Genomic DNA, 27,952 nt, shown 5'->3' with positions numbered 1-27,952 from the left:
GGGATCGAGCCCCACATCGGGCTCCCTGCTCCGGGGGAAGCCTGCTTCTCCCTCTCCCACTCCCCCTGCTTGTGTTCCCTCTCTCGCTGTGTCTCTCTCTGTCAAATAAACAAAATCTTTAAAAATAAATAAATAAATAAGGTTTATAGATCTGTTTACACATTTACAACTAACTACATGAAATTGTTCTAGAAAGCACTAACTAGCCCATTGAACCACCGGAATCTGGGCTGGCTGAAAATGTTATCATGTTCCTGTATCGTTTCTGCTGTACCTGTTCGTGGCTTCTGTCCCCTCCTTTGTCTGCCTTCCTTCCCATGTCCCTGCTCAGTCCTGACTTAGCCGGACTCAGCTGACTCAGGCCCACACTGTGTTCCTGTCCTTCCTTCAGAGGTAGAGGATTTTTTCTGTTCTTCTGGCCTTGGCAGTGAGTTTTCACCAGTGCTTTTAGGGCAGCAGAGTTCCTTGCCCTTCCTCCCAGAAGCAAGGCAATGCTCCGTTCCTCCGTGAAGGCAGCCGCTCCCTCTTCAGGCCTGCATCAGGACTGATGCTCTAGCAGGGTATTACCCTGCCACCATCTTTTTGTGTGACCACAGTGAGGTTCAGGGAGAAGACCCTGCAAATGGATGCACAGCATCCTTATCTATAGCTCCCAGTGGCTCCCTGCTTTTGCTGGTCCACCATGGCCTTTATCAACGTGTTAAAAGACTTTTCTTACTGGTTTCGGCAGTATTTTCCCCCGGTAAAAAAAAAAGTCCTTGCTTCCTCACTTCCTCTCTCCCTGGAGGCATCTGTCTTAGATTGTAAGTTAGTTGATTGCCTTCCCATTAGTGATGAATTCAAGAAAAGGTGTGACTTGGAGATTGTGTAGCATATTGTTGTGTGTATAGGAGCAATGCCCTTTCCAGCTCTATACCTCATCATAGGAAGCTGGAAAAAGTTAATTGTTGTTCTGGTTTTTTTTTAACTTGAATAGCATCAGCAGGGAAAACAGATTAATAAGGAGTCACAAAGAAAAGATAATATAAAAAATTTATATATCAATCAAAACAAAAACTAAAAGTTCTACCCCCCAAACCTGAATATACTGTTAGTCTTCTAAGCAAAAAAAAAAAAAAAAGAAAGATGGAAACCTACTTCTAGAATAAAGTCCAATTGCACATAGCTTTTGGAGAGACCATCACTGATACCCCATTGTCCAAGAATAGATAACTTTATAGTGTAATTTTTGCTTTCTCCCAAGCTAACTAAAAGCATTCTGTTTCAAAAAGGCCTGACTAGTTTATAAATAAAGGAGCACACTTAATTGTGAATACTGATTCTTCCTCCCTTGAATAAAAGGAACAACCTTATTGTCTGGTTTTTATCAATTCTAATTTTAAGAAAAATCTGCTTAGTAAATCAAACTGTATCTTTTATCTCAAGTTTGCTTTAACACAGTTTAGTGTTTAGTGACACCATCTTTGAAGAAGAAAAGTAAGAATCCATCAAAGTAAACACTGGGCTCTGTACTAGGTGTGGTGTATATTCTTGATTCTTACATTAAGGTTTTTCCACAAAAGAAACCTTGGATCTAACACTCACGTGAAGTGATAGTCGGGTTTTTGTTTGCTTAGTTTCAGTTTGTCCATTTTAATAAAATGTTGACCTACTTTCTCAAGGGTGGATTACATGTTTCAAAGTGTCCTCTGGTATCAAATAAGACTTCATGACTGAGAGCGGTCACAGCAGTGTTGTTGCTACGGAAGAGTGTTCCTATCTCACCAGTGATGCTTCTGGTTCCCAGGGAAGGAAAGTACAACCACGCAGCCTGCTTTGGTCTTCAGCCTGGCTGCCTCCTTCCTGATGGGAGCCGCATGATGTCGGTGGCTGCCCTCGTGGTGAACTTCTCGCAGCCAACAGCAGGCCGTCCCTCTCTCCTGAGGCACGATGAGGTGCGGACTTACTTCCATGAATTTGGTCATGTCATGCATCAGATTTGTGCACAAGTGAGTGATTTTTTTTATCTTAAACCTACCAATTGTGTTTCCGGCTTTTTATTTTTTCTACTGCTGTTAGGTTCCTCCCCTTAACATGTTTTTTTCAGAAGCTGAACATGCTCAAGAATCTCATAGGCCAGGCGCCTGGGTGGCTCAGTCGTTAAGCGTCTGCCTTCAACTCAGGTCATGATCCCAGGGTCCTGGGATCGAGCCCCACATCGGGCTCCCTGCTCAGCGGGGAGCCTGCTTCTCCCTCTCCCTCTGCCTGCCGCTCCCCCTGCTTGTGCTCTCTCTCACTCTGTCAAATAAATAAATAAAAATTAAAAAAAAAAAAAAGGAATCTCATAGGCCTTCTGTAAAAACAAAATTTTTCTTACTGTGTCCTCTTATATAGCATATCTTTTACTCAGAGGTTAATCCACTGATGAAGGATCTTCATTGAATACCACCCTATGGAAAAAGATGATTATCATTAAGGCATACAAATACTCTGTTTTTTCCTTTTTATTCTTTTCTTCTCCGTAGGAGTTTAGTGTAAGCTTCACAGATAAACTGTGCTGTAATCTCTCTCTTCCGCTTGTTAATGCTTTGTTGAGTTGAGTGGTTTTCAAATGTCTCAGACTCTACTTCTTTTTTAATAATAAATATGTTAAAACACCTCCCATGACTAGCCTCAAATTAAAATCATAGGTAATATAGTATAACCATGTGGAGAATTAGCCAAAAAGGGTGTGTGCGTGTGTGCAGTGGATTGCAACTGATTTCTCCACTTCTGAAAAGGAAAAGTACATTTTTTCTCAACTTCTTAATACAGTTCAGTAAACTAGGCCCACAATATTCAAGGATAAACCATATGAACTTGTTAATATTTAACTGTTATCTGACATAAGAAAACATCAAGTTAGTAGTAGTTCAACCTAACAGTTTGGAAAACTGATACTAACAGAAATGGAGGAACAGTTTTCCAAATTTGAAATCTCTATACATCTCTAAAGGCAAACTTCTTAATAAGAAGCTTTTTTTTTAAAGATTTTATTTATTTGACAGAGAGAGACACAGTGAGAGAGGGAACACAAGCAGGGGGAGTGGGAGAGGGAGAAGCAGGCTTCCCACGGAGCAGGGAGCCCAATGCGGGTCTCGATCCCAGGACCCTGGGATCATGACCTGAGCCGAAGGCAGTCGCTTAACGACTGAGCCACCCAGGCGCCCCAATAAGAAGCTTTTTATTAGAATAGTTTTCGATTTACAGAAAAGTTGCAAAGATAGTACAAAAATTGCCCACATACCCCTTACCCTGTTTCCTCTACTGTTAACATCTAGTGTTACTATAATAGATTTGTCACAACCAAGAAGCCAATATTCCTACAGTACTCCTAACAAGACTCAGTACTTTATTTGGATTTTACTCATTTTTCCCTAACAGCCTTTCTCCATACAGAGAATTTTTTTAGTTGATATAATGTCCTCACTGAATTATGTTTTCCAAATAGTGATGCCTGGACATGGCTCTATAGTAAGACATAACGAAGTCTTCATTATGAATAACCCTGAATCCAGCAGCAAAAACTACAGACTGATAAATGTGGTTTGTGTTGTCAACTCAGGCCCTAGACTGGTATTGCCAACTGTCTTGGTTCAGGTTGCTATAGCAGAATATCATAGCCTGGGTGGCTTAGAAGCAACAGAAATTTATTTCTCAGCCAGTTCTGGAGGCTACAAGTCCAGGATCAAGGTGCTGGCAGATTTGGTATCTGGTAAGAACCTGCTTTCTGGTTCAGAGATGTTGCCTTCTCACTATGTCGTTACATAGTGGAAGGGTGGGGGACCTCCTTGGGTTCTCTCTTATAAGGACACTACTAATCCCATTCATGGAGGCTCTACCTTCATGACCTCGTTACCTCCCAAAGGTCTCATCTCCTGTCATCACATTGGGGATTAGGTTTCACCATAGGAATTGGGGGGAACAGAGACGTTCCATATTGGTCTATAGCACCAGTGGTGACATGATTTTCCAAAATGGTGAACATTCCTTGGGAAACTTACAAAAAAGCATTCTTGCTTTGACTTACATAGGTGATCCCAATAGTTAAGAGTCCCAGAAATTGGGGTGCCTGGGTGGCTCAGTCAGTTACGTGTCTGCTTTCGGCTCAGGTCATGGTCCCAGGGTCCTGGGATTGAGTCCCACATCGGGTTCTCTGCTCAGTGGGGAGCCTGCTTCTCCCTCTCCCTCTGCCTGCCGCTCTGCCTACTTGTGATCTCTCTCTCTGTCAAATAAATAATTAAAGTCTTTAAAAAAAAAAAAAAGTCCTGAAAATTAAAAGTCGGTACAAAATACTTTACAGAAATATGTGAAGTGGAGTTAGTTTAAACCCGGGCTCACTTAATTATAGATTTTTCACTTATGTGAATGTCCAGTAGGACATATGAATGGTGTGCAGCATATGGGACAATTATTTTTTTTTTTGTCCTGACATGTGCAGTTCAGTCCTGGACATCTAGCATCCCTGGACCTCAGAATATCCCCTAATCATCGTAATAACCAAAAATGTACCCACTCAATTCCAAAATATTACTGTCACTATTGTTAAAAATCTGTTTAGTGGGGCGCCTGGGTGGCTCAGTCGTTAAGCGTCTGCCTTCGGCTCAGGTCATGATCCCAGGGTCCTGGGATCGAGCCCCGCATCGGGCTCCCTGCTCCACGGGAAGCCTGCTTCTCCCTCTCCCACTCCCCCTGCTTGTGTTCCCTCTCTCGCTGTGTCTCTCTCTGTCAAATAAATAAAAAATCTTAAAAAAAAAAAAATCTGTTTAGTTCTTTCAAACATTTTATCTCTACATTCTGGTGTTGCCATGTTTATTAAAAAAAAAAAATGGGGAAATAAGATATGAATCTATTCAGATAAAGAAGTCCTCTTACACTGATATAGCCATTTTTATCCTGTTTTTAATCCAAGGAAAAGAAATCTTCCAGAATAACCTAAATTTTCTTTCTTACATAGTTTTAAAGTACTTCACAGCTATAGGGTTCCTGAAATATTTATTTTCAATCAGTGTCCATTCTATGGCTGTTTCATTTATTTATTTATTTATTTATCTATCTATCTATCTATCTATCTGTCAGAGAGAGAGAGAGCAAGCGCTCACAAGCAGGGGGAGCGGTAGGCAGAGGGAGAAGCGGGCTCCCCACTGAGCAGGGAGCCCGATGCAGGACTTGATCCCAGGACCCTGAGATCATGACCTGAACCGAAGGCAGACGCTTAACCAACTGAGCCACCCAGGCGCCCCGGCTCTTTCCTTTATTTAGAATAAGTCTAGTTCCATTTTTCTAAAATGTTTTTATGAGTAATTTAGAAAAGTCAAATACCTTTTTAAATTTTAGACTTTTGGAATATTACCTAGATTATCCAAGATCCAGTTATATATTTGTACATATATAAACTATAGCCTGTTTTTAGAATAGTGGATCTTTTTTGGATATGAGGATTCTATGAAAATCTGATTTAAGCTGTGGGTACCTCTTCTAGGAAAATGTACGTACACCTCATACACTCAGATTTTTACATGGGATTCCAAAGGGCTCACAGATTCCTTGAAGCCCAGACCATAATGAATTCCAAGTTAAGAACTCCTGGGTTAGAGCAGTTTCCTCCTTATTTGTATATTGATTATCAGCTAATGATTTCATAAGAAAGTAATTGGTGTCTTGATCACATTTATTAAAATAATAGTGATTCTCGGATCAGGTTTTCAGTGCTCTTCATGTGTGTTCTTGTTTTCAGACAGTCCTCTTCGAACCTGAGTACCATATGCTTACCATGTGCTCATAATGCATTTCTCTACCACTCTGTTATTCTTATGATCTTTTATGTTATTTTTGATCCTTTGAGATAGCCACTTTTAGTGCTGGGAAATAATGTTGCTGGTATTATGTCATTTTAGAGCTCTTTGACTCAGGACTGAACTATATAAACTATATGGAAATATATATACATGAATCGGTATATATACTGAAATACTGATGACAGTATTATGGTGATGATAGTGTTGGTATATGGTGTCTCTGTCTTGAAACAGTGGACTATATTCAATTCTTAGAGTTTGCCTAACTTCCTTCATGAACACAGAATGTGTCATATAGTTAAATAGTATGTAGTACAATCCTTTGATTGGTAATCTTCTCCTGAGATTATCTTTGAAAAATATCTTTTTGTCTATTAATTCTTTCAAATATACTGTAATGTTTTAAGAACTTTTAAAGATATAAACATTGAATTACTATGTTGTATACCTGAAACTAATATAATATTGTATGTCCACTACAGCTCAATTAAAAAATTTTTAAAAAGAACTTTTAAGTTAATTGTATATGGAACCAATAATCAGTACTTTTGTCTCAAAAGTAATAGGCACAAAACCACGTTTTTGCAGCTTTATAATAATTTCAAAACCTCTTGTATTGACCTAAATTGGGTGGTAGTGAATAAGGAGCTTAATAGCTCCTGTGTTTAGTAGTACTTCTGACTTCTTTGAGAAATACATAGTCAAATAAAAATTTGCCATACCGGGGCACCTGGGTGGCTAGTCGGTTAAGTGTCTGACTCTTGATTTCAGATCAGGTGATGATCTAAAGGTTGTTTGATCAAGCCCCACATCAGGTTTCACACTGGGCAAGGAGCCTGCTTAAGATTCTCTCTCTCTCTCAAAAAAAAATAAAATTCTCTCTCTTCCTCCATCTGCCCCTGCCTTCCTCTCTTTCTCTAGTTAAAAAAAAAAATTTGCCATACACATCCACTAGATTGATTTTAAGATATGGCAGCTCAGTGTTTGGGTTCCCCATTTTGGCCTTGTGCAAGTGTGATGACCAGAAGAGCTCGTTGGAGCTTGTCGTAGTAATATTTAAATGTGACTGCCGGAACATCCAGTTTTCAGACATGTAGGTGCGCTAGTTCAGTATGTGTACTATTTCATCATTCAGCAGATGAGTTTCACTTATATTTTCTTGTGTTAATACTATGGGGCATATAATTTTGAAGATAGCAATCAAGAGGTGGCATCTCTAGTATCTGTTCCTGTTTCTTGACTTTATTGTGGTTTGAGCTCTCAGTAATCACTGGCCTTTTGAACTTAGCTAGAAAAGAAAAGTAATGCTTCTTTTTTTTTTTTTTTTTTTTTTAAAGATTTTATTTATTTATTTGACAGAGAGAGACACAGCGAGAGAGGGAACACAAGCAGGGGGAGTGGGAGAGAGAGAAGCAGGCTTCCCGCAGAGCAGGGAGCCCGATGCGGGGCTCGATCCCAGGACCCCGGGATCATGACCTGAGCCGAAGGCAGACGCTTAACGACTAAGCCACCCAGGCGTCCCGAAAAGTAATGCTTCTTAACAGCTTCCATAATGATGTCTGTGTTGGTGTGCACATTAGGAGTAGTGAGTTGTAGACTGTTAAAGATCATTATTTTAAAGCAACACAGGGGCGCCTGGGTGGCGCGATTGGTTAGGCAGCTGACTCTTGGTTTCAGCTCAGATGATGATGTCATGGTTGTGAGATCAAACCCCGCATTGGGCTCCACTCACAGTGGAGTCTGCTTGAGATTCTCTCTCCCACTCCTGCGTGTATATGCGCACGCTCTTGCTCTCTCTCTCTCTCTCTCTCTGTCTCCCAAAAAATATATAATAAATATGTCTTAAAGCAACACAGAATCACATTAAAGCCTTAGTAATTAAAAGTGAAAAGGATGGAAGGGCAGAAGAACTTCAAATTGTGTAGTTCCAAATAATGTGTTAATTTGGTCAGAAGACTAATAGAGAGCTTCTTGTCTTGTAAATAAACCCTGTGGTACAGGGGTCAGGAAGGCACCCTCGGTTTAGGATAAGAACACTGCTTTAGGGGCGCCTGGGTGGCTCACTCGGTTGAGTGCCCAACTCTTGGTTTCGTCTCAGGTCTTGATCCCTGGGTCGTGGGATCAGATCCCCATGTGGGACTCCACTCTGGACAAGGAGTCTGCTTGGGATTCTCTCCCTCTGTCTCTCCCCCAGCTTGTAAACGCTCTGTCTCTCTCTCATAAGTAAATCTTAAAAAAAGAAACAAAAAAACACTATTAAAACATCCATGTACTTGTTGGCCTGACTATGTGACTTTTAGCAAGTTATTCTGCCTTCTTGAGCCATCTCATTTTTCTTATTCATAAATGAGGACAGCAATTCTCATACCTACTTCCCTGGGTGCCTGCAAGATTTAATAATGTGTAAAAGGTACTTGGGAAAGCATTAAGTGCCATACATATTTGAAGTGTTCTTCTAAATATATTTATACATAATTCAACCCTTTGGGGATCAACACATAGCACACGAGTCATAATTTAAGAGGAGGAAAAAAGTTGCCATGAGGCAAGGGACTGTCACCTCCTGTTTAAGAAATTCACAAATGCCTACCCTCAGTAGAGTTTTGGATGAAGATCTATGGAAGGTGATTAGAAACCATCTGGCTTAGGGGCGCTCTGGTGGCATAGTGGTTAAGCCTCCGACTCTTGGTTTCGGCTCAGGTGGTGATCTCAGGGTCCTGACAAGGATCCCCGCCTCAGGCTCTGTACTCATCATGGAGTCTGCTTGGGATTCTCTCTCCGCCCTCCCACTCATGTACACTCTCGTGCTCTCTCTCTCTCTTAAATAAATAAATTTATTAAAAAAATAAAAGAAAGAAACCATCAGGTTTGTGTTTGTTTTTCTGTTGTTTTAATGTTTATTGCCTATTTGGAAATTTGATTCCAAAAGCTAGAGCAGAATAAGCAGTTTCGAGTATTGTGAATGGTGGGAAATGAGTTGAAAAAAATGTGGGTTTGTTTTATCTTCAGTATTAGTACTGAAAATAGATCCTTGGAGGAAGCGAAGGACAAGCATGATCAGACTAGCCAAGACCATACCTGGTTAGGTAAACTGGGCAGGCTGAGAAGGATAATAGCAGTCAAGATTTAATGGGCACTGACCATGTGCCAGATGCTGTAATCAATGCGTTACATTCATTAATTAATTTTATCCTCACAGTATTTCCTGAAGTAGATTTACCAACCTACTTCTCTTATTAAACTGTTATTCCCCCCCATTTCCAGATGGGGAGAACTGAGACTCAAGAGGGTTGAATGGTTCGCCCACGATCTGATGGTCACGCTCTTCACCACTCTGTTGCCTGTAACCACTTTTGTGCTCTCAGTCCCACGCCCTAGAGACAGCACTGTGTCATGTGGTCGGAATTTGATCTCCCAAGTATGTATTCCTGTTGGATGAACTTTTTTCTCCTTAGCCTCTTAAATGACATTCCCTCTAAATCAACCGCACGTAAGCATGTGTGGAATGAATGAGTTTATCTAGTTCCACATCTCCCTCTGTGTAAGGTGACCTTTCAGTTTCAGTCCTCAAGTACAGTAAACACTTACCAACAACCTCGTTGCCTCTGCTCCCTACCCCCAGCCCTGCACAGTTAGAAGTGTTAGAAGTGATTTCTTTCAGGATCTCTTTTTTGTTACTTTATTTATTTGTGTGTTTATTTCCTTATATATGTATATACACATGTGTACGCATGTGCTTGATGTCAGCTCAGGTCATGATCTCAGAGCCTCAGGCTCCGTGTTGGGCATGGAGCCTACTAAAGATTTTCTCTCCCTTTCCTTCTGCCCCTCCCTACTACCCGACCATCACCACCACCACCACCCCTACTCGCATGTGCGAGCTCTCTCTCTCTCTCAAAAAAAAAAAAAAGAAAAGAAAAACAGTATTTAAGACCTCTGCGGATTGTCTTTTAAATCATGGTGGTGATACTGATCTGCTGAACTATGGGGCTGCTGTGAAGATTAATAAGCAAGTTAGCAAAGTATTATTCAGGGTCTCTTTATTACTATTATTACTTCCATTGATGGGTAGGTGTATGTGAAGTTAAAAGTTTAACCCTCTATTTGTGGCAAAGTCTGGGAGACAGTGGCACTTTTCTTTTTTTAATGTTTTGTTACATAAACATCTGCAGCATCCCTGGATTTAGGGGTAAATCAGACATGTCAGGATATGGAATGACTGCTAGGAAATCAGTAGGGGATCACCTCAGACAGCCAGAGTCCATTCTCCTTGGGCCTCTGAACACAGTACACTTACTGATTTCAGCAACTGCTTTTTCTTTGAGTTGGGATTTGGTATCATGAATATAAAACTTTAGTGGTGGGGCGCCTGGGTGGCTCAGTCATTTAAGCATCTGCTTTCGGCTCAGGTCATGATCTCAGGATCCTGAGATCGAGCCCCACATCGGGCTCCCTGCTCTGCGGGAGGCCTGCTTCTCCCTCTCCCACTCCCCCTGCTTGTGTTCCCTCTCTCACTGTGTCTCTCTCTGTCAAATAAATAAATAAAATCTTTAAAAGAAAAAAAAAAATTTTAGTTGCAACCCCTAAAAGCATTCAGTCACTTAATTAGAACAATAATCCATTAAGACTTTGGTCTTTAAATACACCAAAAGCTCACGTGACTTTTGAGCTCTAGTTTATGTAATTTTGCTCCAGTTCCTGCTGTGTTGTCTGAATTGAGAAGTTAATCTCTATAGCATCAAGTGATCTGCTGTAAAAATCTGTAATAGTGTATATTTTAAGCATCCTATTGTCTGTTTAAAAAAGTAATAATGAAAAATCTCATCGTTTTAGACAACTTTCTGCCTCTCAAGAAATTATAACCAAAGAGAAATCTGAGTTTACATTGTTTTCTAGGCTTTTATTGTCAAAACATTTCTTGCAGCAATAATGCTCTAAAACTTTTTGAAGTATCACCTGCAAAGTGATTTGTTAATCAGATTACTTTTATTTCACAATGCTCTGCTTTATCTGGGAAGTATATTAACATCAGTAGTTACTATAGCCTATAAGCTACTATATATCCAACATCTTCAAATTGTTCTTATTGAAAACTATATAAAGGACTTTTTAGGGTTCTTTGGAACCTACAGTTTAAAACAAGGGAGTGGTGTTTGCTGGCTGGTCAACAGTGAATAATCATTCAGCAGTCATGCTGTTTTGAGTGTCAGACCCCCAGCAGGCTACTAGATCCTAAGACTTGTTCAGGGTTTCTTTGTGGACTTATACAGTGGCTGACTGTGGAGTCCTTTCTTTTCAGAATTTAGTTGTTTGCTGGAAATTGAGCTTTTGAGTTTCATAGGTTCTTTGTCCTCCTCATTTGAAAAATATTTAAATGATACTGCTCAAAGGGCACACAGAGAAAACAGCGTGACTGGCTTTCGGGAAATTAGTAAGCAGTAGGGTTATTTTTAGGTTTTACTCCTTGCAAACATTTCCTTTTGTTCTTTAGAAGACATTGTTGATCTGTTCATTCATTTGCTGTGCTCTCTCCCCCACCACCCAATGGCTTTGGACAGAATAAGCCCTCTCTTCTCTACTCTGAGTGACATAACTGCGTTAATTTTTATTTTATTCAATTTTAGCTCATGAATTATTCATTTGTTCATGTTTTTCTAGGTTCTGAAATACCACCACCACCACCTCCAAACGCACACACACACATTTTGTTATTTGGGGTTGATTTGCACCCTCATTTGCAAATGCTGATCGAAAAATATTCACACAAGCAGAATATACAAAATGTGTATTTTTGTCAAAATAATTGTATAGTGGTCGCTGATGGTGTGATTTATTTGCCTTTATTTGCTCTGTTAGTACTTATTTAAAAACTGTAATCTTTAGAAAATCATGCAGTTAGTATAACAGAATCCCAGGTACAGGATAGGTGGTTACAAAGGCTGACCTTTACACCCAGCCTCAGGTCTGATCCTTGAAACATCTTCCAGTATAGAGAGGAAGTAGGATTTCTAAGGAAGCACAGCTGAAACCTGTTTTGCTCTTCTTATGAAGGCAAGTTTGATATAAGACTTTTCTACTTTAAACAACGTCCAGGAGGAGTTAGCCACTTTGTAACATGCTAATTTAACCTTTTATGTTTTTCATTTTTCTTATAAGATAGAGTGGCATTATAGCAGTTGTGGTTAAAACCGTGGGTTTCAAATCCTCGTTCTCCTGTTAATCTCAGTATGTTTCAATTTCCTTATCTCAAAACAGAGATTACAGTATGTACTTCATACAATCATTTTGGAATTTGAATCAGATAATCCATGTAAAGGGCCTAGCATAATGCCTTACCTGGTAAAGTCTCAATAGATGTCGATTATGATTATTGTATCAGATTGTTTTATCTAAGTGTAGGATGTTTGTTATTTTAGAAGATTATATACCAGAAAGAGGCAAAGTATTCAGTTTTCTGGAACCCTTGCCTCTTTCCTATAAGAACTTTTTATTGGGATGTCCTCAAATACAGGTGGCCTAATTCCAATGCCTAGTGAATTTCATTCCCTTTGGCCCTTCAGTATTTGCAGCTCTTCATATCTAGAATCACCGCAATTATAATAGGAAGTCAAGCAAAACATTTTTTTGCATAAAGAGAGGAAGGCAGAATGTGAAATGGCGTTGACATCTGTGCTTCTGCCCTGGGCCAAAAGCAGAATCGTTCTTTGCTGCTGATTCGGCATCCCATCTGCTGCCTCCTCCGGTGCTTCAGCCCTTCTTCCTTTCCCTTCCCTGCAGAGCCCCAGGGATGATGAAGTCAGGGAGGGATTGGGGTGTCACACATCTGTGAGGGAAACAGGACAGAGGTTCAGGGAAAGATAACACAACGATAACCCCATTCTGCAGATGACCCAGTTGGTTTAATGCTAAATCTCCTCTGCCCGTGTCAATTTTACAGAAGTTCTGTGGATGGTGTGCAGGTTAGAAAACATCAGCCTGCTCTAGTGAATTCCCCTCTTTCAGATCAAGAGCTTTTCTGACGTCTGAGTCAACAATTTACTAAAATTCACTTTAAAAAAAAAAAACTTTTTTTTAACTCTTAGCCCACACCTTCAGAATAAGCCCTTTATTTTTACAAGGGATGCTTTAACTTCTGAGCATATCCTTTGTTTGTCCAGGAAACGCGTTTCATTCACCCCACTTGCCGGCTGATCCACAGCTCTAACTCCCACTGAAGTGGCTTCTTGTGTTAAGATAACCTCTTCTACCCTGCAAGGTACAACCAGGCTTTCCACAGCACAGTTATCTCAGAATCACTTATTTAAAGTTTAGAACACAAAACATAACACACATGCGAAGGATATCTGCCTGCAGTGTTGTCATTTAACTCGTTGATTTTGATTGAAACTTGAATAGTTAAATAATAGAGTGATGAGTGCCCCAGAAAGGCATGTATTGAATAAACAAAAGGAAGCAAACAGAAAAGAGAAGTAGGGAGAAATTGTCTTAAATCTATTCATTTGTAATGGAAAAAATTTTTTTTAATATTTTTACTTCCAAAGCTTAAGGCTCGTTTTAACTCAGACTGATTTTTGTTTTCAGTTATGTTTCCTGATGATTGTTCCAAGTTTGTCTATGATTCAAAAGAATGAAATATTAATTTAACATAGAGTACTTGGTGGTTATTTTTCAGGCTGCTTGGCTACTGCATTTTGCTTTCATTTAAATTTGAAGTTATCGTAAAAAAAAAAAAATTGAAGTTATTCCTAACCCTTTATTCAAAGACGCAGTTGACTCTGATTCTGACTTAAGTTTTAGAGAGTCTTTTTTTTTTTTTTTTAATATTTAAGTAAACTCTATACCCTCTGTGGGGCTTGAACTCACGACCCCAAAATCAAGAGTCGCATGCTCTACCAACTGAGCCAGCCAGGTGCCCAAGTTTTAGAGAGTCTTAATTATGATTCATCACATAGGTAGTTTTCATTCAGTGCTTAAAAAAAAAAACTTCTATGTTTACTTTCTAGACTGATTTTGCACGATTTAGTGGAACAAATGTGGAAACTGACTTTGTAGAGGTGCCATCCCAAATGCTTGAAAATTGGGTATGGGACATGGATTCCCTCCGAAGATTGTCAAAACATTATAAAGATGGAAGCCCTATTATGGATGATCTGCTTGAAAAACTTGTTGCTTCCAGACTGGTCAACACAGGTATGACTTGTAATTTTAGAAGAGGAAAATACATTAGAATTGCTTAATAGAGAATTGCTGGCATCTTCTCCCATACAACTTATTTCCCCTTTAATAATGATGCTAACGTGGGGAGGGAAGACTGCTAAATATACTGGGATTGTGTCCAAGAAAAAAAAAATCCATCTCCTTTTAAATCTTAAATGAGGGGCGCCTGGGTGGCTCAGTCGTTAAGCGTCTGCCTTCGGCTCAGGTCATGATCTCAGGGTCCTGGGATCGAGCCCCGCATCGGGCTCCCTGCTCGGCGGGAAGCCTGCTTCTCCCTCTCCCTCTCCCCCCTGCTTGTGTTCCCTCTCTCGCTGTGTCTCTCTCTGTCAAATAAATAAAATCTTTAAAAAAAAAAAAAATCTTAAATGAGATACCTTGCCCCCATTTTGTAGTATGTACTACAGGCATCAATTCTTGAAATCTTTGATCTTGTGATATTAGAACACATAGTTCTCTCTTCTCCAAAACATGCCCAAACATTCTTATGTTATTAGGTCTTCTGACCTTACGCCAGATTGTTTTGAGCAAAGTTGACCAGTCTCTCCATACGGACGCATCGCTGGACGCTGCAAGTGAATATGCCAAATACTGCACTGAGGTTTTAGGTGTTGCTGCTACTCCAGGTTTGTAAATACTGCGACTTGAATTCATTTTTTCTGTCAGGCGCAGGATACACCTACCAGCCCTGCCAGGGAAGGTAGAGTTGGTCAGGCAGCTTACCTCATGTAATTTGTTTCTGATTCCTGTAATCAGGCCATGACTTTCAGAGAAGCTTACCATGTCCATATGAGTTATCCTGTCCAGATGTGCTTAAAGGAGAGGTGGCTCCCACTTTGCCCCATTTTCGTGTAATCAGGCATGAGCAATTGGCCTCCACCCCAGAGCAGAGAAAGCCATTCACATTTGGCCGTACCCACCTGGCTCCTCCCTCCGTGTATGGACAGCGACTTCCCAGTGATTTCACGAAGAAATTGGCAGAAGGGGCAATTTTAGAGAGAAGCACAAGCTCCTGCCGTGTTTCTCTGTTTGGTTCTGAGATCGGTTAAGGCAGTTTAACTAGCACTTTCTAACCCAATATTTATGGCATTCATGTGGGTGCGTAGGTGCTCACACGTGTGTGTTCACATTTATAGTTATATATATTTTAAGCCAACATGTAGTTGTTCATGATACATATTTTGGTACGGTGACTTTTTTCACCAACGACGTCGTTATTTAAATGAATCCATCACATTTATAGTGATACTGAAGATCAGAAGAGTTAATTGAGTCAATCCAGGCTCCTCACTTCCTTTTGTGATCTGTTTAGAGTAGACCATACAACAACTTTGTGCCTGAGGCCACTTTGACAAAAATCCTTTTTTAAAAGTAGCCCTAGAGGTAGATTGTGTTGGTAAAACCTTTTTAGCTTTTTAAATAAAGAGTTATTTTTCAGTAATTATGAACCTAAAATAAGTGCCATTCTGACACATTTTAGATATAAAGAGGTGTGACAAAGAGTAGGCTTAGGATTAGAGTATCTGTAAGACACATGTGTCTAAGGGATAAGAAAGGACTGAGTAGTTCTGAAACACCGAGCTATCTGATGGGTGTGGACAAAGCCTCTGAAACTATTGTTAGGCATTCCAGAGCTTAGGGCCGAAACCATCTCCGAGGTTGAGTCATCATAGCAGAGAAGTTTGTAAACATCTTGGCCAAGGGCACAGGTAAACCCAGGGAGTACTACAGGTGAGATCCTGCTTGTCTCTTCTCCCCAGTGTCTGGACTCCCCATAGGGAAACCTTAGCCAGCTGATAACCTGATTATTAACATTGGCCATCACATTGATTGAAATGTATCTTTCTTTAAAGGCACAAATATGCCAGCCACTTTTGGACATTTGGCAGGGGGATATGATGGCCAATATTATGGATATCTTTGGAGTGAAGTATTTTCCATGGACATGTTTTACAGCTGTTTTAAAAAAGAAGGGATAATGAATCCAGAGGTATTGTATTTTCTTTTCTCCTTTTGTTAATTTTGCAATTGCTCCCTCCCCTCTAATTCCTAGTGTAAAATACTTATTACACCTATATTTTAGAGTAAGAGATTTGGTAACAGCTTTTAACTTTTAAGTCTTGCATCTTATCATATCATACATCATTAAGTTGTAGTGCACAAGTGACTAACTCTAATTCTGTAAGTTTAAAAAAAAAAAAACCTACTGCATTTTCTTGCTTATTAACATTCCAGTATATTGCATAATTAAAATTCAAAGCTTTGTTTATGCATTTGAGCATTTATAGCAGCTAGTTTTGACATGTGCCGTACAATGTTTCAGTTCTATAGGAGGTTGGGAAAGAAAGGTAAACTCCTTCCTGATAGAAATGGTCTGCGTATGTTGCGATATTCTCTACCCAGGTTCTTTATACATTTTCTGTGGGAGGTACCCTTTCTCTGTGGCTGGCATACCCCACCTACTACGTAGTTTGTAACCCAAATGCCTCTAAGTAATTTGAGCTGCTTCATTAACCTGAGCCATTCCTTTCTGTGTACAGTGAATTGGCTGCCAGGTGGCTACCAGCCAAACCTTCCTGAGTTACAGTCCCCCAGTCTCCACTCTTGTTGAAGACTCAGCTGTCAGATTATTTCTAGGGCTGATGCATTTTCCAGTGTGCTTTTTATTCTGTTTGATTCAGAAATTAGAAGAACAAATTATCAAAATCAGGCTCTTTGTTCTTATTTTAACCAACTAATTCGTTCCCCCAAACTTTTGTTTCTGGATTGCATAGTGCCTCACACATATACTGAAATACATTGCTGTAATTTAGATCACCATCCCCCCAACCTCCCCCACCCACCCCAAAAAAAACCACCCCCAGGGCACCTCCATTCTACACTAGCCTTTCCAATCACACCATCTTCTATCCCACCCTACCCAGGCTCTTAGGTCACTGTATGCTTCCTTCCCTTCCCTGGCCAACCTATTACGTTGATCAACCACTGACTGTGGTCATAAATATCTTGACTTCTGCATGACCTTCAGCCTAGTGCCCAGCCCTGGATTCCTCCACCATCTCACTTAGATATGGTGCCCTTGGGATTCAGAGCTTTCCGGAGGTGGTGTGAGTCCATTAACATGCCCCAGTACAAAGTAATGCTATCTGACCTGTCTGGACAACCAGTGTTACTCTGCTGTCCTGTCCACCTCCTTTATTGAGTTCCCCTGAGTCTCTCACTACCTCTCTGCTCTCCACTAAGAAAAGTAAGGCCATCGAGACTGAGTACTTCATCTTTTTTTCTCCTCATATACTTCACTACTTCTTTCCTTCTGCTCAGGGATGTCTCTCATACCAAGCCTTACTGGTTTGCCATCTTGGGGAAAAAACTGGGGTTATTGCTACTGACTTTGACAACCCTATTGCTACTACTCAATTGTTCTTCCTTTTACAGCCTGATTTCTCACTGTAAGAAACAGTCTTGGCAAACCTCTTTTATCTAGCTTTTGCCTCCACCAACTGAACTGGAAAGTTACTTTCTCTCCAGAGTTACCACTGATGACCCAGTCGCCAACTTCCAAAGGCCCTCACCTACATTTTTTTCTTTTTCTTTTTTTTTATTTCTGCTTCTTGTTATTCCTCTCCTTGTTCACAGTCCTCAGCTTAGCCATCAAATCCCTTCCTTACTTCCCAGAACTCTTTGTGTCAGCCAAATTTGTGTGTTCCTGTAGCTCTTTGCACCTTCACAAATTTGTTCATTCTCTTTCTTCCACCTAAAATATGGGCCTTCTTGTCTGTGCCTCTTAAAAATTTTACCATTCTGAAAGGCCCTACTCAAATGGCCACTCACTTATGAAATCTTCCAAATCATTCCAACCCAAAGTGGCCTTTCCATTTTTTGAAGAGCAGAATGGACTTGGGCATGAGGGAAGGTCTCCAACAGCTTTTTCTTATGTCTGGAATTTTTAATATAACTCTTACACAGAACAGAAAAAAAAATCAGGTTATAGAATATTTTGTACCATAGAATGTAAATTTTTACTTTAAAATGTATGTTTAGAAAAAGAGTACATCAAAATGTCCATTCTTAACTTCGGGTGATAACTTGATGAGGGATTATTAAATATTTTTCTGTGCTTTTTGTGGAGCTTTTCCTTATTTTTACATAGAGCACGTATTATTGCAGAAATCAGAAATCAATGATTAAAGAGACACAAGGTCTAGTTATATAAAGGTACAATTATGACCTGTTACTGGCTCTTACTAGTTGGTGGGGCTTCCTGGCAAAAGTGCTCCGGTACCTTTTTCGATTAGGCTTCCTCACTCACCTCCTCTGTGCTTCCACTCACACGGCCACATCTCCAGGACCCTCCACCGTGACCTCTTCTCTTCCATCAGTCAACAGAACGGCCAAAGTGCTGATCCCAGTGGACCCCAAGGAACTTGCAATTCCGGCAGACTACAATCCCTGCCACTATGCTTCCATGTACTTCCTCTTATTCTCAAGCTTCACAGCTTGGCAGGCAGCCAGACTACTTTTAATTTAGACCAGGGACCTGGGTTGAACTTGGAGAAAGCAAAATTCCCAACAACTTGGAAGTGTTGCTTTGTAATGTTAAAAACAGTTTTCAGTTTCACTATAATTGTGGATTTGACATTGCTATATATTATTCATTTTACGCCGTGAAGCTAGCTTTAATCCCTTCCTTTTTGTTTTCCTGTCAAATACTCTGGGATATCATGTCATTTCTTGCTCCCCTGCTGTCACAACAGTAGTGAATCTGGCTCCAGTGACAAGGGGAATCCCTGTGCACCCCACCCTCACACTCTTCCCTGCAGTGGCAGATACTAGAACAGCTTTTTAAATAGCCGTTTTGTTCCCTCCTACAGTGCACTGTTTGGTTGGTTTTGATTGCTTTAATTTTTTTTTTTTTGCTGCAAATGTTTGCTTTAAAGTAATACCTTATTTACAAAATTCAGATACCCAGTTATTAAAAGTTAGTACTTTGAGACAGTAATCCCATTCTACAAAAAACATCAGTCATTATTACAGATTTGTTGTGATGAAGAGAAAAAAATTTTTTTTGTTTATTTATTTATTTATTTATTTTTAGTAATCTCTACACCCAACATGGGACTTGAACTCACAACCCCAAGATCAAGAGTTGCGTGCTCCTCCAACTGAGACAGCCAGGTGCCCTGAGAGACTTTTCGTAGTATAAGGAAATACTGAATTTGATCTGAAGTCATGGGTACCAGAGCAATCACAGTGTATCTGCAGACTATGTTGTCTCAAGGCCCTCACCCTCCCGAGTGTGTTTTATGTTTTTTTCCTTATCATTGAATTCTGCTATATTTTCTAGAATTACAAAGTTTTCAGTAGAAAGGGACCAGTTATTATTGCCCAGCACAGTGAGTTAAAAAGATTGTTTCCCAAAGCCATTATAAAAATTCTGTAATAATAAGGATAAATAATAGACTCTAGAAACTTTCAGTAATAAGCCGCAATAAAAGCAAGCAAACAAATAAAAGGACACCTTGAAAGGAAGGAGAATTAGACTGTCTTAGATTTCTTAATAAGCATCACAATTGAGTACATATTGGTGCCCCTGTAGCTATATAAGGTTGACACCTTTTTTTTTTTAACTGAAGTATAGTTGACACATAATGACATGTTAGTTTCACCTAGTAAGTGTTTGAATCATTTTGAGAAGATAGTGGTGTGGCCCTTCAAGGAATCAGAGCCTGCTGTTCTTAGTCCCCAAACTCCACAGAGGCTGGAGACTAAAAGATCACGGACTGTTGACATTATTGGTCCTGGTCATTGATATCAACAAAAGAACATCTCCAGGCCTTCTCTCTGTAACCTCTTACCATCCTGCAAAGCTCAAGATCTGCTCTGAGAAACATTCCAGATCTTAGCAAGCCTAACTAGAAAGTGCCCTACTCACTGGGAAAACCATAATAGGAAGGATCAAATATAAAGCTTTTTTTGTTGTTGTTAAGGTAATCTATACCCCTAGTGTGAGGCTCGAACTCACAACCCCAAAATCAAAAGTCAGATGCTCTACCATCTGAGCCAGCCAGGCACCCCAAACCTATCGTCTTCTGAATACCAAATGTAGCAATAGGATATTTTATGGTACGATGGTTTCATTCTGTTTTGAGGGCTTCTATCAAAGTATTAGAATTGGCCACTTACCTATAATAGCCAGAAGTTTGCTACCTCTGGTTTTATTTGTGATTTTCTCTTTTCTTCATTGTAAATAGATAGACCATCCTAACTATTTAATTAGTTTGTTAAATATATTCTAAAGGGCGCCTGGGTGGCTCAGTTGGTTAAGCGACTGCCTTCGGCTCAGGTCATGATCCTGGAGTCCCGGGATCGAGTCCCACATCGGGCTCCCTGCTTAGCAGGGAGTCTGCTTCTCCCTCTGACCCTCCTCCCTCTCATGCTCTCTGTCTCTCATTGTCTCTCTCACAAATAAATAAAATCTTAAAAAAAAAAAAAATTTAAATATATTCTAAAGTCTATGTTTCTAGTTGAATATGCCTCATTATCAGACATATCTTTTCCTTCTCCAACTCATCTCTTAAATAACTACGGAAGGGAGCTGCTTGGGAATAACACTTTTCCAGCAAGCTGTAAGGGCTCTTTGAAGATATCTTTAAGGTCGCCAAATGTAGTTTCAAAATACAGCAGCTAATCATAGGGTTGAAAAAAATGGGGGCATTTTAACTAGGGCCATTTCTTTTTATAAGGCAACTTCATTGTGGGAAAATTTCCTAAGAGGCAATAGACATTGTGGATTCAAAGACAATTATATTATTAAGCTAGAATTATCTTCCACCTCTTTTGCATTTAGAGAAATTGCTAACCTTTGTTTTTCCGTCAATGAAGAAGAAATGTATTTTAATCTGTAATGCCACAAGGAAGTAGCTAGATCTTTACTTGCAGTAACAGACACGGAAACATGGTGAATTTGGGGTTAACGTGCAAAAAAATTACCTGACAGAGAATGTGTAATATAAAGCTAAGTATTCCAGCGCCTTTCCATCAGAATTCTAGGCCCGGTTCCTGCTATAATGTGTTGCTAAGGGAGAATATGAAATTTCCTCTCCTGCAGGTCCTTCCAAATGGATTAACTTCTGCTTCACCTCTCCTGATAATACCACCCCAAAGCTGATTTTTCTTACACTTCAGCCTTTTCTAACAGACTTAGATTTTGCCTGATTTAGGAATAAAGGAAGGAAATGGGATTGATTTCCAGCTTACTTCTTGCATATTTACAAGGCCAGACCTTCTAAGTCTTGAATCCCAACCAACTAGAAGCAGTTTTTCTTCCTCTGTGTTCTTACAGCCCTTCTCTGTATTTCTCTTTGAACCCTAATAATCTGCATTGTTAATTGTCTATTCCTTTATCTCACCTCCTAGATCATAAGACCCTTGTAATAGGAGCTGTTTTATTCACTTTTGTGTGTCCTCTGCTTCAAAACTGTTACATTTAATTATGGTTGTTCTCCCCAGTACTTAACTACCGCCCAGCCTGCTTTTTTTTTTCCCCCTAATCTCCCTCCCCATAAATAAAGATCAGTCCTTCTACCCTCACAAATTGAAACTTTGCTTAAGGTTTCCAGAAGGCCTCTTCTAATGAAGCAAAGATTCCTACCCACTGTTCTCATTTCCGTCTCCCTGACGACCAGCACCAGTCTCTGACTCTCTTTTTCTATGCTGTTGTCCAAGGTATTCTTCTTCCACCCACGATCTCCCCACCCTCATAGAAAACAAAGGGTGTGCTGTTGGGAAGGAGTTCACAGATGGGCTGTGGAAGGAAGGGTTCCAAAGTCCACCTTTAAAGCTGCCCAGTGAGCCTGTTGGATGCCTGATTGTCATCACCTGTGCTCAGGTGGATGCTCTTTGCCCTGATGCCTGTTACTCAGAGTAGGAAGGAGACAGCTCTGGCTCTGCTCCCCAGTCGGTCACAGCAGGAAGGAGGGAGGGTCAGAAGGCAGTGGAAGCTGGCATGTGCTGCCCCACAAATGCCAGAGACAGCAAGAGACCCAGGCGGTTGGCTCTTCGTATTCTCATTACTGGTAGATGATGGCATCCTTCCTTCAGGTCATTATATTGTTCTTAAAATATTACCTCAAGGGGCGCCTGGGTGGCTCAGTCGGTTGAGCATCCAACTCTTGATTTCAGCTCCTGTCATGATCCTGGGGTCATGGAATTAAGCCCCAGGTCGGACTCCATGCTCAGTGGGGAGTCTGCTTCTCTCCTTCCTCTGCCCCTACCCCCCGCTCGCGCTCTCTTTCTAAAATAGATGAATAAATCTTTTAAAATAATAAATAAATAAATAAATAAATAAAATATTACCTCAAATAAAGGGTGCATATTCTTAGATCAGATGAGTGCCTTGTCTCTCCTACTTAATAATCCTACTGAATTAGGGAGTCTGTTTCTTCTTAATAACGGAGATGAAGTCTCTTATGCTTTTTTTAGCTTTATTAGGAGACAGAACTAATTTTAAGGAGATGCCAAGCCAGGAATGCATCCGTGTCCCTGCTCTGTACATGAGACACTGAACGTAGGGCCAGTGAGAGAGGGGTGGAAATGAGAGGAGAGATGGATGACCACTGAGGATTACTGAGTGCCCCTGGATGCCATGTGTTACACTAGGGAGTGGACAGTGTACTGAAATCATCTCTAATTCCCTGTCGACTAAGTGAGGGAGGCATATTCCTCCTTGACAGGTAAGGAAACCAAAGCCCATGGTCACAGAGCCGAGGGTGAAGCCAAGATTCGAATTTGGCCCTGACTCCCAAACTCCTGAACTTGCTTTAGAAAACATCATGTTAGAGAGGATTTGCACAGTTGCCAATAGATACACTCTAACCGTCCAGGATTAAAAACCACACAGGTGACTAATGTGACTTACCTTCATGGAATAGTTAATAGAAGCTCTTACTATCTGCAGATCGTCCTGAAGGATTTTTTTCAGCATGAAAAATCTCCATGGTTGTCTTAGAACTTCTCTCTGCTTTCCTCTCAGTTCAAGTTTCTTTATTATGTAAACAAACTAGAACAACTTAGGGCAAAGACTCCTTCCACCTGTGGCATATGTCTCCCAGACGGTGTTCTCTCACCCAGAGAGCCGGTACCTTCTGAAAACACGAAAATTCACTTAACTTTTCTTTTTTGGTTGGTTTGGTTTTTGTTTTTAAAGAAAAGCAAGATCATATTACCAAAATGACTCTTAAACTGTTCTCCAAACTTCATTGCGAAGGAAATGAAACTATTAAAAGACCATTGCTCTGTAATTCAGGAAATTGAATCAACTTGTTTGGAGCCGTACTCAGGGCAGGACTGGAGCTGTGCTGAGCCACGTACCGTGCGTGAGACGGAATAGCGCCTGGCTCCACGGTGGCTGGACTGTTCGGAGGAGCCCTGAGCCGCTTCTGCACAGTATCGGGCAGCTCCCGCAAAGCCTGCTTTTCTTTGCTCCCTAAAACCACAGTCCTCTGTAACAAATGACACTGTTTTGTGAGACATCAGCATTGTGGGAGATTTATTCTTTACCTTAATCTAGATCTTCATTGACGTTCCTATAATAAATGTAGAACGAAATAGGTCTTTTTAATAAGTAAGAGAGTCTCAGATCTTGAGCATTAAGAATTTCTGCAGGTAAATATTAATTATGGAGGTTGGATGGTGGGTACATAGGGTTCATGATACTGCTGTCTTCACTATTAGTATATACTTATATTTTTTCTATTAAAAAGGATTAAAATATTTTTGTAATTCTGCACATGAATTTAATTCACGTTTTCTAAGTTCTTCCTGTATCACTACAGTCTTTCTTCCCCAGCCTGCCCAGTCCTCCTGCTGATTCAACACTGTAGGCAAATGTAAGCACATTGGACAATGAAAGAAGGGGAAGGGAAGGAGACTGTGTTTGGGCTCAACACCCCTGAGCTGCTGCTACTTAGAATAATAAAAACTCTGGCAGGAGTAGGCATCATTCACATTTCAGGTTCTCGATTGCTGTCCTAACAATCGTGAATTGCTGCAGACCAAGTAAGAAACTACATGTCATTTTTTTTTCCCCTAAAGAACATTAAATCTAGGTCTAAGCCTTCATTACCAGGTTTTCAGGAATTCAAATATCAGCGATTACAGGCCCTACCCTTTTTAAGAAAATTTATCCAAAGCTTATAAATAAAGCAACAAGATTACTACATGCCTTTTCAATGTCCGACTAGAATATTGTCCAACAAGCCCCTCTAAGGATCATTGTGTGTTCTAGGCCCTCCACCTGTCCACTGTGGTAGCCACCTATGGCTGTCAAGCACCTGAAATGTGGCTAGCGCCCCTGAAGAATTGGGTGTAAAAGTAAAAAACACAGTAGATTTTGATGACCTACAACAAAAAGTAAATCGCAGTAATTTTTATATTGATATATGTTGAGATAATGTAGATATAGTGGTTAAAATATTTTATTAAAATTAATTTTACCGAGGGTTTTGTTGTTGTTGTTGTTGTTGTTTGTTTTACTTTTTAAAAAAAGCAGGGAGTCTGCTTAAGGATCCTCTCTCTCCCTCTTCCCCTCCCCCTGCTTGCTCGCGCACCCTCTCTCTCCCTCTAAAATAAATAAATCTTTAAAAAAAACTATTAGTCATATTGATCAAATGATATAATGGATATACATTTCAAAGTGTTACTCTGTAAAGTATTTATTTTATATGTATATTTAGAATTAGGCTTCACTGAATTGTCTTGCTTTGCTTCCCCAAAAGATATTGATGAAAAGGAAGTGAAAATATTGAATAACACTGATTCTGCATTACCGTCGTTTTCTTTCACTTATTTGCTCATGTATTTATGTAAATAAAGGCAGAGTAACTGCAATGTGTTTTAAAATTCCAGACCTCCTCCCCAAAGAGAACTTCACAAAGGTCCTTATTCCCAGCTCTGGGCCCACAGAAATATCTTACCCTACACCATGGGACCTGTGCTGTTGTCCCACTATCTTTCATAAAGATGAGGGTTTTTCTATAAGCCCCTCGTAAAAACATTTGGCCGTAGTGGTGCCACTGTTTCCAGGTACATAGACCCCCTGTTTGTGGCCTTCTTGAACACTTGCTTTGCTAACCCTTTAAAATAGCACGGGGAGATGGGCTAACAAATAAGAATCTGTTATACATTCCATTTGGCTATTTTTTGTTCATCTGTTTGCTCACTGTTGAGACTCTAAGGAGACAAGACAGTAATAAAGAGGAATGTAGAAGACCAGAGTTTGTAAGCTTCAGATCTCATAGCTACCAAAACAAATATGTACTACAGAGCTGTAGTCTAGGCAAAAGAGAATATCCAGAGTAAAGTCCCTTTTTCTTCACCCTTACCCCTTTCTCTTTTGCATCTAGGGATTTGGAAAATTGCTTTAACAATGAATTATTAGGCATGATGTTTTATTTTATTAGGTTGGAATGAAATACAGAAACCTAATCCTGAAACCTGGGGGATCTCTGGACGGCATGGACATGCTCCAGAATTTCTTGAAACGTGAGCCAAACCAGAAAGCGTTCCTAATGAGTAGAGGCCTGCATGCTCCTTAAACTGGGGATCTTTGGTAGCAGTCCATGTCTGGAGGAGAAGTTGACATCGCCATGTGTTACTGGCCTGGAAACTGAAGGGAGTTTTACAAATCAAAGTTTAGATTTCTATTGACTGCCTTTTGTTTTTCGCTTTGAAAAATTTTGCAGATGTAAATGGAACTATAAATACCATGACCTAAGCAAACACCCAATAGAAAATAATTGTACTATAAAATTTCATAAAAATGGATTTGATTTCTTTTTATAAAAGTTTCATATGAATGTAATTTGATTTTTTACTATTGTACTCTAGATAATATAATGTAAGAGGGCTAAGAATTTTTAAATTGAATCATATACATTATATAATTTGATCCTTCTTATATCTTAAAGCTTTGTACTTGAGATTTCTGGACTGATAATGAATCATCACATTCCTCTGGTAAATATTTTCTTGGAGCCCTGCATCACCTTTGACCCTCTGTCTCATGGTAAAGTGTGACCTCTTTGCCCACATACCTCAGGGCCAGGGGATTATGCCTCAGTAATGCATTTATCTTTGCATATCAGATCTTACGATTTCCACCTTTCTGCCACACTTAAATTATGTTCCGCCATTGGGGTTTATCTTTTCTAAAGTCCTGTCAGAGAGTACCAAAAAAAGTACGAGTTTTAACTGAACTGGCCTAATGTGTATTGTTTCTGTATCTTGTGTTAGAGGATTTTCGATCTTGTATTAGAGGTTCCTTTCCACCTCAGCATATGAAGATTGTTAGTCTTTCGGCATATTTGCCAACTAGAGCACTGAAGCAGGTCCAAGGATGTGTTTCTCCTCTCATGTTCTGGTCAGTGGTAGGGACTTTGCCTCCTTTATCTCCTCCACAGTGGCAGATACACATGTCGCAAATGGCTGTGTAGTGAAGAGAGCTAGAGCTCATGTCGGGCAGAAAGAGTTCAGAAACTCCAGAAGAGGAGTAAGTTCTGGACAGAAGTGTTTGAGGACGGCTGATCCAAAGTGTTATGTGTTCTTTAACTGAGCCACAGGGAGGAGGCTCTTCGTAGCCTATCTTGTCTGGTGATTTTTATTTTAAGTGAAACTTTGGATCTCTCTTTAACTTTCTTTTTTGAGTCTAACTTCTACTTCTACAGTAGACCAATAAACTTACAGTACTTACTTTTCCCTAGGAGTCTACTCAATAAGGAAACCAAAACAGGATAATAAAAAAAATTTTTAATTAAAAATCCAAACTCTGAATGTACTCTGATAGGTCTTCCAGTTGTTTTCCACTGTGTATCTGAGGTATGACTTTGCTGGTGAGGTACAAAATTAGACAAATGGACTGTGTGCTAAATAAAAACATATATACATATATTTATTATGCTGCATAATAAAATTACAGACAGTGGGAAAAATTAAGAGCTCAGACAACACAGAGAAAATTCTAAGATTATTATTGCCAAGCACATGCATTAAACATGCACATGAAATCTTACCCTCCCCCTGAGACAATTGCGTGGCCCTTCTCTCCCCCAAAGTAGTTTTTTTTTTAACTTGTGGTACTTTTCTCATATCTTTTGTTTTTCCCCCAGACTGTTCTGTTTTCCAGTTTCAGACAAAAACTCTCTTCAGCTTTTTCTATTGCCTTTCTGTGTGTCTCCTTAACAATAACTTTATCACTTTAAATCTTACTTCACATGGAAAAATAATACTTAGTGTGAAAAAGGCTGCACACAATAAAGTTGCATTATTATCCATGACCGTGAGCTCACATTTCTTTCATACTTTAATGTTAAAACTGAAATGCATAAGAAAACAAAAGCTCTATGATGTTCTTTTTATTTAAAGTCCACATCTGGGGCACCTGGGTGGCTTAGTCGTTAAGTGTCTGCCTTCGGCTCAGGTCATGATCCCGGGGTCCTGGGATCGAGCCCTGCGTCGGGCTCCCTGCTCCTCGGGAAGCCTGCTTCTCCCTCTCCCAGTCCCCCTGCTTGTGTTCCCTCTCTCGCTGTGTCTCTCTGTGTCAAATAAATAAATAAAATCTTTAAACAAATAAATAAAGTCCACATCTGGTATTTAAAATCTTCCAAAGCGTAGCAGTAAATTCAAATACTTATTCTTTAGCGTAATTCAAAACTAAGGACTTATTTTTTAAAGTCTTTTTTAATATAGCCATTCATCTATTTTTTCTTTTTCTTTTTTTTTCAGATCAGAGCATAGAGTGTTGGTAAGGCATTCTGAATGGTGGATAAACTATAAAAATTGTCATTGGCCAACTTACACTTCAGATTTGTGAACTGAGCAATGTATAATAAAGTCTCTCTCTTGATTATTGATCCAGGAGATTTAGG

The 27,952-nt window shown here is 39.9% G+C and overlaps 1 protein-coding gene across 2 annotated transcripts in view; it reads left to right on the top strand.

Moving 5' to 3' along the window:
- NLN (neurolysin) overlaps nt 1-27,464 on the top strand; it is a 91,750-nt gene extending 64,286 nt beyond the window's left edge. For both annotated transcript variants that reach the window (XM_032404322.1, XM_032404323.1), the window contains 5 exons: nt 1,787-1,988; nt 13,820-14,006; nt 14,528-14,656; nt 15,884-16,020; nt 25,490-27,464. In XM_032404322.1, coding sequence (XP_032260213.1) covers nt 1,787-1,988; nt 13,820-14,006; nt 14,528-14,656; nt 15,884-16,020; nt 25,490-25,624 — 790 coding nt within the window. In that variant the 3' untranslated portion in view covers nt 25,625-27,464. The remainder of the gene's footprint in view (nt 1-1,786; nt 1,989-13,819; nt 14,007-14,527; nt 14,657-15,883; nt 16,021-25,489) is intronic.
- The last annotated feature ends 488 nt before the right edge of the window (nt 27,465-27,952 follow it).

The sequence above is a fragment of the Phoca vitulina genome, unplaced genomic scaffold (genome assembly GCF_004348235.1).
Source record: "Phoca vitulina isolate PV1807 unplaced genomic scaffold, GSC_HSeal_1.0 scaffold6, whole genome shotgun sequence".
Classification (NCBI taxonomy): Eukaryota; Metazoa; Chordata; class Mammalia; order Carnivora; family Phocidae; genus Phoca; species Phoca vitulina.
Note: the sequence above shows the minus strand (reverse complement) of the source record. Positions and strands in the feature narration are given on the sequence as shown.